The following is a 14,085-nucleotide window of genomic DNA, read 5'->3' as shown; positions in this document are numbered from 1 at the left end:
CAGGGCTCGAAATTAACTTTTTTACTTGGTAGCACCGGAGCTCCCAACTTCAAATATTTAGGAGCACCAAAACAATTTTAGGAGCACCAGAAAAAATTTAGGAGCACCCACCAAAAATGAATGAGCACAGCTGCAAATTGTTTTTTAAGGGATTTATTGTATTTTAAAACAACATTAATAGGACTGACAAAAACCAGAAACAACTATCTAACTAATGCTGCGAAAACATTGATATTTGTGTGCAATAATTCCAAAATGAATGTCTAATAATTAGGCCATAGAATATTAGTGATGATAAAAAATGACAATAATAGTAACAATGAATTCCATTTCTCATTATGATACTGCCTTGAATGTGCATGAATGTAGATTTACTGCTATAAAAAGTCTGTTACTTTATGAAAAATAATTGTGTAGTTTGCATCAAACAAAAATAAAGCATTGCAATAAGAAATATTTATTTTGTGCTGCTGTTTTTATATGCATGTCAATTTAATAAATAATATTTCTGCTACAAAACAAACAAAAGATTATAATAAATCATTCAATTCAATGATGAAAGCTGCAAAGCAGTCATCATAAATAAAAAAATAATAATATACACCTCAAAAAAGAATAGACAAAAGAAAGTAAGTAAAGTCTCACTTCTATCACTCTTTAAAAGTTTTGGTTTCAGTTTGTGTCAATTTAAAGGTTCAGTCTGAGATGATCTTCATGTTTCTGTGTTAGTGGAAAAGCAGGCGAGTCAGCCGACCCAATATATGAGCAAGTTGAGCAGGATTCTTGCGCTGACCACCGGCCCAATACCGGTCTTTGTTATGAGCCGCAGTTTCAGTGTAAACTTAGTAAAGGCGAGCTTCTTTGGCGATGATATGTACAGTATTAGATTTGACTTTTAGCGGACATTTGCGCTGAACACGCAGTAAACGCAACGCATCGAGGTTCGGGCGCCTTCTCCAAGAAGCGCGTACTCGATTGATCTCAGCTGGCGGATCATTATTCACCACGTGACGTGTCATGATCGCTCTCATCTGCGCCTCAACTTTAGGTGGGGTTTGCAAACCTGTGTGCTTTAAGTTTTTACTCTTCAGCCGTTTGCATTTCCCGTGGTCATAAAAGCTCCTTCCCTGTCATCTGACAGCGGAATACCGTGAGTGATTGACAGCTAATATGAACCAATATAGCGGCAGGGAAGAGCGATTCAGCACGTTTTTACAAAAAATCAAAACAGGTCGCACTACAACCATTATCTGCACTCGCACTAATGCGCCCAAATATATTATGAGGTCGCATAGATTAATTTTAGGGCTATGGATTTTTTGGCCGATATCGATAACTCTACAGACTTAGAGGCCGATAGGGCGACAGTAGTGCGGAGGAGCTATGTTGGCTATGTATGTATATGTTGGCTAACTATGTATACCTTGTAGGCGAATCAGCTGCTAAAATCTATTGATCACTTTAAAATGACAGTTAACATGCATGTATTTTTACACATTTATTTACACGTTTGCATTACTAAGAGCAGGAAAGAGAAAGGGTGCACTGGTAATCTTCATAATATCATTTAATTAAAATAAATGATCAACAAATTAATCTATCTTGACAGTCTTTACATGTGAAGGGATTATCTACACACAATATGAATTACCGATTAAAAAAAAATACTATACAAATTATAAAATACTATTGATAAAAATACTTAAATAACAGCCAAATCCAAATGCCCAACATAAGCGAGCTGCGCTCCAGACCAGTTCAGCACGATGACGTATAATGTATCCGACACCGCCTGTAGTCCAATTTAGCAACTTGATAGCAACCGTCTTTTTAAAGAAGCATAACCGATTTTAAAAATCAAGAGTGTGCTGTAACTGATGTGTTTTATGTCGTAGAATAAAACATGAAAGTATCTTGAGTTTGTGTTAGCCACAAACCTTATTTAAGCGATTTTACTGAAATCCCATTGAAAAAACCCATTGACTTTGGGACGAGGGAACCGGAACTGCTAAAATGCTAACTCGCTTCCAGGCTTTTGCATACAAATTGACATCATAGTTCCTCCACTCCATTAAATAATTCAAAATGTTATATTTTTATACACTAAACTTCATAAAAGATTGAACTGCTCTTATGAACTTAATAATCTATACTCAATGCAAAAAAGCTATAATTTCAAAATTGCAAGGTGATTACGTAGACCTATATTCACAATTTCATATAAATCAGCATGCAAAAAAAAAAATTGTCATTTCCTTTTCTTCATAGCAAATTAACATGCAACTTGACTGTTGCATAAAAATAATAGGTTAAATAAAAAAAATGGGATTTAATCAACAAGCAAGTTAAAAATATTTTAATTAAAACGAAAACGAAAGAGCTAAGGACTGAAACCAGCTCAAATGTTCTTGAATAAAACGTGTTACAGTGATGTACACATGTACAAATATGTCGTGTCCAAAAAAAAAACTTTTGTAGAGGTGTTTTGACAGTTCTGAGCCACTGTACAAGCGAAAAGCTAAACACAGATTGTATTACTTTAGAAAATGCAGCATAGATTCATCCTGTTTGGCGTTTTAGATTCTTTTGAACACATGTAGCTGCAGCTTGTCAATCAGACAACGCTTCTGTGTTCATTCTTGCTGTCAATTGCAGGAAAAATGATCAATGAAAATGAAAAGCTTCACTCAACTGCGAGCACAGACACATTCAGTGCATAATATAAAGACAATGTCCGGCGAGTTGAGAGCCCCTATGCTGGATTCAGTGACTGACGCAGCTCTCCCTCGTGCTGCTGTGAAGGCTGTCAGATCAGTGTTTGTGTGTGTGCGGTAACAGCTCTCACGTGGGCTTACTACAATCAAGATTCCGATCAAACTGAATACAATCTTACATCAACAACATATGCCAAGCAACGCGTTTATAATAACAAATAATCATATTAGATTACAAACAACAAAACAAGTTGTTTAGCATGTGTGCATCGCTGCTATTATGTTTACACATGTAATATTTTTTCCTGAGGCGATTTAAAGCAAAATACACAATGGCACTCAATCAAACATTTCTACAATGATAAGGAACATGGTTACTTACTGAGTTATTAACGCACAGCAATGACACATGAAGAAAGGACGGACTTTGAGTTCCGCCCATGCATGCGCGAGGCAGGCAGTCTTGGTCAATTACGTAATTTATCGGCTTAAAGATATCGGCCTAATTTATACATCAGATCGATAACAATAATCTTAAAAATAGCATTTATCGGCCGATAACGATATGGCCGCCAATATATAGTGCATACCTAGTAATTACAATAACCCATCTAAACAAATTTAAGCATGTTCCTACAGGTTTCATCAAGTCAAATTTAAGAACTTTTAAGATCTTTTATAGACCATTTTAAGACAATAATGAATGAAATTTCAGACTTACACAAGGCTAAACGCTAAAGATTTTTTTAATTGCCAAGGAAAAACAAAACAAATATATAGAGTTAATAAATAAACGCTTTTTAAAATGTGATTGGGTGGTTGTTGGCCCAACTGGGTATAGCTTTACATGGACAGGAAAACTAAGACACGTTTAAAATTATTAAAGCCTACAACACAATATTTCAGTGGATTTAAGACTTCTTAAGGGCTAAAATTTGAAATTTAAGACATGTTAAGACCCTCCAGATACCCTGTACTTATAAGATCGCTTTTTGAGGAAAATGTGTGTAAAAAAATGATGAGCTTTTGATAAATACTTGTTGAAGAGGTGGTTGTTCACTTTAATTTTGGTGTTGGCTTTGAAGTCGTCAGGGAGCAGCATGACAGGCACTGGAACTTGATTTAAATCATTGATCTGCAAAAACAGAGAGGGGACCAAAAAAATGCAGGTTTTTAATGTAGGAAATGACCTTTGTACATGCAGGTTTTCCATATCCTAACACTGAATGACTTGATTGTTTTCGACCTTTTCTAACACATCTCATTTGGCGAAGATATCCCAGTCTTCTCATTGTGCAATGGCAAATGCTCCATAAAACAAACTTCTACCTAAAGGCAGTTTATTCCCTCAGGATCTCAAAACAGTCTAACTGTGGTCATATGGATCGACTGCATAAGCTAGTGTATTTGTACTAAACTGGTACATTTGGATTTAAAAAATGTGCATAGAAAAGAAATATATGTACTTTTTTAACATGTTGATCAATGTAAAAAAGGGGATTTCAAGCACTAAGAAAATAAATGTATGCTAATTACATTGCATCCATTAAATTTACACTGTTTCCAAGCAAATGATGATGACTAATTGGAAATGATTTATTTAAAAAAAATGTCTGGGAATTAATTTTTTAAAGAACAATAATTTATTTTAAATATATTATAATATCTAAGGGTCAGTACGGTTTATCATTTTAAAATGTATTTTTGTCATACATCCATACAAGCATAAATGTGTCTTTTTTTTATGATGACGAAACATTTTTTGCATATAATAATGTTTATATTAAAGCTGACAATGTACTTGAATTTAACATACTTTCTATTAGGGCTAGGCCCATAAACGATATTATATCGAATCGCAATAAAATGTTTGTCAATAACAAGGATAAGCTCTGGACTTTTTTTTACTCTATATTGATCTTAGAGCCAATAACACAGCAGAGATGTGCAACAATAGGAATCTAAAAGTGTGTTGATATTAGAGATGTACTAAATTTTCGGACGCCAAAAATTCATTCATTCGTTCGTTTGTTCATTCATTCATTCATTTTCTTTTTGGCTTAGTCAATTTATTAATCTGGGATTGCCAACTTATCCAACATATGTTTCACGCAGCGCATGCCCTTACAACTGCAACCCATCACTGGAAGACATCCAAACACACTCATTCACTACGGTCAATTTAGCTTACCCAAAAATCTGTGTCCTGAAACACCCCCCTCTCCTGCTTTCACTTCTAATGGGAGCGATTCGTTTGTGAACGAATATCCGCTTTGAATGACTCGTGTAAAGCATCAATATCTCTGTGTCTCAATGTGTATATCCATCTTTCTGATCTAAATGGTATATAACATTTGTAATATTCAATAATTTAGGGTGGACAGTTTGCACATTGAGGCACAGGCACTGTTATGTTATTAGACACCCGTATAAGTTACTTCAAAAACTAGCCGTTACTTCACTTAACCTACAATAATAATGTTTCTGGCACCGCTACGTCTTGTAATCATATTTAATTTACATCGTTTGGTGATTTTATTCAACAAAACTAGGATAAGCCTAGTATTTAGCGCGAGTTGGTGCTACTTCGCCTTATGGTCAGTGCAGTAAGTGACTGTATTATCATCAATAATGTTACTTGTCAAGCACAAAAAAACGTAAAAAATTAAATCTTACCTATTAAATATTACGCCTTTATCCTTTGTTTTCGGTTCCCTTGTTACTACACCCGTACGCAGCGCAAAAGTCCAGTATCTTCAAATTGGCTCTAGTCTTGACTAGTGCAGTTGAATGACTTTTGTCCTGGGAGCACTGTACAAATATGGCTGCAGTATTGACGCATGCTCAGGGCGTGTATGTGATATCTAGTGTATACATCTATGAGCATGTGGTCATAATAAACATTTATTTACACATGTTTAGCCTATATATACACATTACTATATACATTATACTATTTACCATAACTATTATAGCTATACATACAATATTACATAAAATACTATACTGTAGACACATTTGTGAAAATTGTATATTGTTATTTTTTATTTCTTCATTATCAGTGTTTTTATACTATCACTGTCATTTTGTTGCACTTGTAACTTCTGTCACGAAAACAAAACAAATTCATCTCGTGTCAACAACATACATGTCAATAAACCTCTTTCTGTTTCTGATATACACATACATCCATGAAGTTTGTTAATAGTTGTTATTATTGTCGTTTCGAACCAAAATAAATGCTAATTAGCATAAGATTAAACAATACTAAAGCTAACATGATGCAACAGATTCAGTCTGATTCGCTCACGAATCGGTGAGAACGTTGTAGCGAACCAAATTTTTATTAAAGATCCGATTCAAAAGAATGATTCGTTCACAAATCGGACATCGCTAGCAACAGTTGCAAATCCGCCGCGTGCAAAGAAATCATGTTTGTTTTGCGCGTGACCTCAGGTGCCAATTCCCAAATCAATAACACAACGCACAATTCATGTGATATATTAATATTACCACAAATATTTCATTTAAGTGTCTCCAAAGCCACATATGCGTGCTTGCAGCTAACAGTTAGCTCAAAAATGGCAGTTGTGTTTATGTAGGAAGTTCTGTGAATCGTATGCCAGCTTACCGAATGATTTACGCCCCACATGAACACGCTGAGCATCGGGTCGCTCGCCCGGAACACCTTCACCTTTTGCTGCATGAAATGTCTCTTTTTAGTCTTGGTTTTGGGAGCGAGCATGACCATCGGGCTGGAGGCGCTGCCGGAGTTACCGAGAGACGCCATCATCACGGGTCACTCCCCTGTAGCGCAGCGGTCTGTTTTCCTCGCGGATCCGCCTCCCTCTGTTCCTGCTCCGGGTCCTCTAACTGACAATCAAAGGTCGAGAGAAAACACGAGCCACGAGGGCCTGTTTTCCGCTGTGCTCGCACTCACAGGCCCAGATGAAGCGATTCTTCATGGAAGTGAACAACACTGGGTCGCTGAAGTGTGTGGCGGTGATCCAGACGCTCCTCCCACAAGTTTAGAGGGACAGATCATCATAGATTGTGACAGCAAGAATGTGTGTCAGGCTCTCTCACCTGAATGTACGTCATCTGCTTTCTGAACGTACAGGTGAAACCAGACAATCAAAAAGAAGAAGCATATATACATATCTTAAAGGGATAGTTCACCCAAAAAAGGGGAAGAAGCTTATAATAACATAAAGGGATAGTTCACTCAAAAGAAGAAGAATCATACACATAGCTTAAAAGGATAGTTCACCCAAAATAACAAGACTGAAGCTTAAATGCATAAATTATAACAATAGTTCCCCCAAAAGAACATAATTGAAGATAAAATACATAACTTAAAGGTGTAGTTCACCCAAAAGAAAAATTGTATATGTATAGTTTACCTAAAAGAACAGAAATGACGCTTAAATACATAACTTAAAGGGATAGTTTACCTAAAAGAACAAGAATGAAGTTTAAATAACTTAAAAGGACAGTTCACCCAGAAGAACAAGAATGAAGCTTATATACATACCCTAAAGGGATTCTCCCAAATAAACAAGAGTGAAGCCTAAATACGTAACTTAAAGGGACAGTTTACCCAAAAGAACAAGAATGTAGCTTAAACAGGTAACTTAAAGGGACAGTTCACCCAAAAGAACAAGAATAAAGCTTATATACATAACTTAAAGCAATATAGTTCACCCAAAAGAATAAGAGTGAAGCTTAAATTTATATCTTACAGAGACAGTTCACCCAAAAAAACAATTATGAAGCTTAAATTCATATCTTAAAGGGACAGTTTACCCAAAAGAACAAGAATAAAGCTTATATTCATAACTTACAGAGATGGTTTACCCAAATGAACAAGAATGAAGCTTAAACACATAATTTAAAGGGACAGTTCACCCAAAAGAACAAAAATTAAGCTTAAATGCATAACTTAAAGCAATATAGTTCACCCAAAAGAACAAGAGTAAAGCTTAAATTCATATCTTAAAGCAGGGGTCACCAAACTTGTTCCTGGAGGGCCGGTGTCCAGCAGATTTTAGCTCCAACCCTAATTAAACACACCTGATCAAGCTAATCGGTCTTACTAGGTATACTTGAAACACCCAAGCAGGTGTGTTGAGGCAAGTTGAAGCAAAACCCTGAAGGGACACCGGCCCTCCAGGGCCGAGATTGGTGACCCCTGTGTTAAAGGGACAGTTCTCCCAAAAGAACAAGAATGAAGCTTATATACATAACTTAAAGCGATATAGTTGACTCAAAAGTACAAGAATGAAGCTTAAATTCATATCTTAAAGAGACAGTTCACCCAAAAAAAAACAAGTATGAAGCTTATTCATAACTTACAGAGATGGTTTACCCAAATGAACAAGAATAAAGCTTAAACACATAATTTAAAGGGACAGTTCACCCAAAAGAACAAGAATTACGCTTAAATACATAACTTAAAGGGACAGCTTACCCAAAAGAACAAGGATGAAGCATATTCATAACTTAAAGGTATAGTTCACCCAAAAATGACAATTCGGTCATTATTAGCTGGGGAGGTCTAAACACTCACTATTGATTTTTGGTTAAACCAGTGTTGAATTTAAGGGAGAAAAACTTTTAAAATGTTTTAACAAAATAAGTTTTTTCAAAAACGTTTGTTTTAAAAAACTAAGTTGGATGAACAAAAGATTGAAAAAAGTAGACTAGGATTTTTGTTTTAACAGATATGTTTGTGTAACCCACCGGTCCTACTGCACCCAACCCATGCTGAGCTGGGATGATTCTTTGCATGAGAGTCAGTTGCTTTAACAAAGAGGCAAAAGACCATGGCCTCCTTGTCTGTGGCCAGAGCATCTTTAGAGGTTACCTTTAGCTCTATAGCACTTCGCTAGCTGGCCTCTGTTGTATTTGTATACTAGTGTGTTTGATTGGGGTTGGAACTAAACTTTGCAGGACACCGGCCCTCCAGGACAGAGTTTGGACACCCCTGCACTAGAGGGTGAGTATGGTGATCTGGTGTCTCTTTAACCATGAAAATAATAAGAGGCCAGGGAGGGGCCACATTTGAACATTACTCTTATTCTTTATTCAAGATTATTTCTGAACATTTTCTACACCATTCCTTCATTGTCTGACTGGTTATATCACTCTGCAATCTCAGGAAATAAGCTAATAAAATAAATATTATCATTTAAAAATTCATATGAAACACATTTTTGTAAAAATGTAGATTTTTTTACTAGTTTAAATGGATAGTTCACCCCCAAAAATGTACTCACTATTTATTATCTGTATCGGGGTGGCACAGTGGGTAGTGTCGCCTCACAGCAAGATGGTCGCTGGTTCAAGGCTCATCTAGTTCAACTGGCATTTCTGTGTGGAGCTTGCATGTTCTCCCCGTGTTGGCGTGGGTTTCCTCCAGGTGCTCTGGTTTCCCCCACAAGTCCAAACACATGCACTGAATGAACGAACGAATGAATGAATGAATGATACTCTCTGCATGCACTCAAATGTTTCTAAACCGTTATAAGTTTCTTTCTTCTGTTGAACACTAAAGACAATATTGTCAACCCATTGCATGTTTGTGTACTGTAAAAGTTGTAATATTATTGTAAAAATACATAAACCTTTATTCTGTCATGCACAGTGATGTAAAGTAGCTAATTACAAATACTCCAGTTACTTTAATTGAGTAGTTTTTCTCAGGAATTGTAATTTACTAAGTCGTTTGAAAAATACTTTTAATTTCCTTTGAGAATATTTTTAGGGCTGTATTAGTACGTTTACTCCACTACTTTCCTTCAATCCGCAGTCTCTACCTTATTTTTTCTTGTCTATGAGGATTAGAAAAATCAGTCCTGTGATTCCCGACCAATCAAATCACTCATAGAAAGTAAATCGCATCATAATGAACAACTTCAAGACATGGGCGATTTATAGTTGCAGAAAACTATTTGGAAGCATTAAAAGTGTCCAAGAAGATGTCCAAAACCTTTAAACGCATTGATCCAGAGACTGTTTAGATCAGGGGTGGGTAAACTCGGTCCTGAAGGGCCGGTGTCCTGCACAGTTTAACTCCAACTCTAATCAAACACACCTGCTTATAGATTTCTAGTGATCTTGAAGACACTGCATGTTCAGGTGTTTTTGATTAGAGTTGGAGCTAAACTATGCAGGACACCGGCCCTCCAGGACTGAGTTTGCCCACCCCTGGTTTAGATGCTTATAACGGATGAGAAGATGACGGATGTTTATTGTATAAGGACTGAATCGGCCTTAAACACCCAGCAGGCACAAGATGTCAACATGACGTCAGATTGATGTTGTAGCCCAATGTCGTGGGGACCAACCAAATATTAACGTCTAATGATGTTACAGCAAGACGTTGTGTGGATGGTACCACTATGATGTTTATCAGACGTTGGATTTTGGTTGCCGTACCTGATGAATAACTGTCGGTATTTAATGTCAATATTATTTTGGTTAAGGATGTTGACTCGATGTTGAATATTGGTATTTTCTAACAACATAAAAACAACCAAATATTAACGTCCTTTGACTTCATTATTGGACACCAAAATAATGTTGTCCTTAGACGCTAGACATTGAATTTTGGTCACCTGACATCACAACCTAAATCTAATCTAATATTAACATCTTATGACATTGTGTGCCTGCTGAGCAATAATGCACTACAGAACGTTTACACACATCCACAAATTACATGTAAATGCATCAGCGTTATACAGCGTAATACTCTTGAGTACGTTTAAAAGGGCTACTTTTTACTCATACTTTGAGTAATATTCACAACAGATTCTTTTACTCTACTTGCACTACATTTTAGACAAGTAATGGTACTTTTACTTGAGTATGCGTTTTCAATACTCTTTTCACCAACGGCCATGCAGTTTAAACTAAAGCACAGGAAGCACAGAAGATGCCTCCTGGTTTGTGCACGCATGTTGTGTTGTGTTGCCATGACCACTTATTATGTATCTGTGGGCTTGTTTAGGCTTGGCTCATAAATCAATCAAGTTATTAGGGTTGTACTATTTTCTTCATAAAGTATTTTGATTTATTACGATTCAGAGGCATAAAATGTAAGATTTTTTCATTAAAGCAACCAAAAAACATGATATAGTTTCAAACAGTTGCAATTATTTGCAGTTATTAAACCCCCTGAATTATTAGCCTCCCTGTTTATTTTTTCCCTAATTTTTGTTTAATGGAGAGAAGATTTTTTTCAGCATATTTCTAAACATAATAGTTTTAATAACTCATGTTACCTCCCTCGGATGTATTTATTATTATTATTGTTTATTTGTGTTTACTGCCCATTGGGAGTGGTTATGTTGTGTTTCTCTTTTGCTCTTCCAATGTGTCTCTCTGCCTGCTCACTATAGCTGATTGGGCCCAGGTGGTGCTCATCATTGGAGCGTGCTGCAGTAACGCGCTGCTACAAAAGAGCAGTGTGCCTCAACCCAAGGAGAGGTTCACTTCTCCCCTGCTCCAGACTTGTGGTTGTAGTTTGTGGGTATTGATCCTGTTGTATATAGAAAGAATTTTATTAAGCTATTGGGTTCAATTTAACATCTTTCTTTGAAGAAACTTGGTGTTTCTCTTGTGTTGTGGAAATTACAGGCAGTGTGTTTGCTTTCTTAGTTATATGATTTAAATATACTTTTTCTGTGTGGTATTTAAAAGGTAATTGTATTGTTTCTTTGTCTTGACATTTTGATTTACAAATTGAAGCTGTAGGGAGAGGGTGCCATTTTTTTTGTCCTTGTTTGACTGTGTTTATTCATAGTAAGGGAGTTGAGGAAAGCCTTTGTTGCATTTCTTTTCTTTTACCCCAAACTAGGTTATTTAGTGCTCCTCCTAAGCTAGATCTGTTTTGTTTGTTGTTTTGGTTAATCCTTCTCCTGAAGATTTATGCTTCATTTATTGTTTATTGAATGAGAACCAAAGAATAAAAGATTTAAGTTTACTCTTGTGGTTGTTTCACATTTCTGAGGCAAGACTGAAGTGTTCCCTCAATTTTTGTTTCTTTAACCTTTACACAATTCAATAATGTGGTCTTTTTTTTTTTTTTTTTTTTTTTTTTTTTTAAATAAAATTCTAAATTTTAATGTTCGTTGTTATTCAATAATTTAATAATTCAATAATTCAAATTCAATAATTTGGTCTTTTTTTTTATTCTAAATTTTAATGTTCGTTGTTGTTTTCCTTCCAACCCTAGACAAAAAGCGAAGGGTGTAACGCTCATTTCTAATAACTGACTTATTTTATCTTTGCCATGATGACAGTAAATTTATATTTTACTAGATATTTTTTAAGACACTTCTATACAGCATAAAATGACATTCAAAGGCTTAATTAGGTTAACTAGGCAGGTTAGGGTAATTACTGTAGGCAAGTTATTGTATAATGATGGTTTGTTCTGTAGACTATCAAAAAAAAAAAGGGGGTAATATTTTGACCTCAAAATGTTTTTTTTTTTTTTTAAATGAAAAACTGCTTTTATTCTAGCCGAAGTAAAACAAATAAGATTTTCTCCTGAAAAATTTTTTTTCTTACTCTGTTAAACATCATTTGAGAAATATTAAATAAATAAATAAATAAATAAAGGGGGTTTACAAGTCTAATTGCACCTGTATATAACCATTACAGTACTACAAAATAAACAATAAATAATAGGCGTAACAATTATTATTATTCTGTCCTAAACAACTATCATTAAACCTAAGGTTTAACCAATATTGTACTCCAGATAAGAAGACTACAACATCTTAACATTTTTTTTTTGTAAAGCTACATGCATAAAGGCTAATGACATTTACTTTAACATTAAAATTTCACTTATATGTACAGTTTTTTTATATACAAATCTTAATATACATATAAGGAACATTAAATAGGACAATTTGTATCGAATAATAGCAAAATACAGCATTGAACTGGATTGTGTTATAATATACATTTTTGTTTTTGTTGTAATTCATCATAAGATGATAATGCATTAGGTATTCAATTAAAGTATTTTTGCTATTTATTGTGAAATATTGTAAAACAAATTAGGAAATTACTCATGGCAACATTAATGCAATACAGGTCATTGCTATGTTGACCTGTTTAGCCCACAACCCTCAGTAAAGTTTGGTTTTTCGCCCTTCATAATAAAACATATGCTTATTGAGCATATGTTTTACGCAACGGATGCCCTTCCATCTGCAACCCAAAACTGGGAAACATCCATTCAGCTTTACACACTACGGTCAATTTTAGCTTACCATATATTCACCTATGTCTTTTGACTTGTGGAGGAAACCGGAGCACCCGGGGGAAACGAGGAGAACATGCAAACTCCACACATAAATGCCAACTGACCTAGCCGAGGCTTTAATGCTTTAACCAGCGACCTTCTTGGTGTAGAACCGCCTCCGCGTCACCCACAACAATGATAGTAATTTTTAAAAATTATATATTTTTGGGGGCCGAATCTTGTTAGGTTTTTGTTTACCACCAGAAGCTTCTCAATAACGTGAAATAATTGATTTAGACCTTGTCATCTCAACTCCTATTTCTTTTTGGAACAACCTCTTTGATGATATTAAATAGTCGTATGTTTGGTCACTCCCCCAGAATTTTTTTAACAACTAAAATTAAAGAAATTTCTTTTAAAATTATTCACAGATTTTATCCAGTTTTTTAAACTGAATTTTTTTTTTTAAATGACATTGACGTATCTTGCTCTTTCTGTGAGGCTTCTTCTGAATCTGTTGCTCACTTGTTTTGGGAATGTCCCTTTGTTAAATCTTTCTGGTCTGGTGTGAATTCTCTAATTGTCCAAAGGTTTGTGGGGATTTTTCTTTAAACTATAAACATGTTGTTTTAGGGTTTTATATTAAAGTAAAACAATTCCTTAATTCAACTTTTTGCATAAACCTTATTTTATTTATTGTAAAGTTTTTTTTTTATACACATGAAAATATACTCAATGTAAGGCAATTTTTAATTTTTTTTTAAACGAGAACTGGAACTTTATTAAAAAACCATCACAGACTCTCACAACAAGAAAGCTATTAAAACTTATAAAACATGTGCTTTATTTAATATTCTGCATTAATTTGTTTTATTTTTGTTATTGGCCCTCATTTCTTTCTTTTGTGTCTTTCTCTCTCTTTCTTTGTCTTTCTTTTGATTCACATGTATTATATTAATTTTAAAATTGTTACGTTTCACTCGTTGCAAAAAAAGTAATATTTGTACTGCTTGTACTATATTAGTTTTGTATTTGTATTTGTTGTAATGGCCTGTTGTTATTGCAATAAATAAATAAATAAATAAATAAATAAAACCTGAAAGAGTT

The 14,085-nt window shown here is 34.9% G+C and overlaps 1 protein-coding gene across 1 annotated transcript in view; it reads right to left on the bottom strand.

Annotated features, from left to right (window-relative positions):
• The window catches only part of pip4k2ca (phosphatidylinositol-5-phosphate 4-kinase, type II, gamma a), a 28,520-nt gene extending 21,789 nt beyond the window's left edge, over window positions 1-6,731 (bottom strand). Inside the window, exons 1-2 of the mRNA NM_200101.3 lie at window positions 6,346-6,731; window positions 3,752-3,849 (exon numbers count right to left, since the gene is read on the bottom strand). Coding sequence (NP_956395.3) covers window positions 3,752-3,849; window positions 6,346-6,504 — 257 coding nt within the window. The 5' untranslated portion in view covers window positions 6,505-6,731. The remainder of the gene's footprint in view (window positions 1-3,751; window positions 3,850-6,345) is intronic.
• Window positions 6,732-14,085: the final 7,354 nt, after the last annotated feature.

Source organism: Danio rerio, chromosome 23 (genome assembly GCF_049306965.1).
Source record: "Danio rerio strain Tuebingen ecotype United States chromosome 23, GRCz12tu, whole genome shotgun sequence".
Lineage (NCBI taxonomy): Eukaryota > Metazoa > Chordata > Actinopteri > Cypriniformes > Danionidae > Danio > Danio rerio.
The sequence above is the reverse complement of the archived record's forward strand: the minus strand, read 5'-3'. Positions and strand labels throughout refer to the sequence as shown.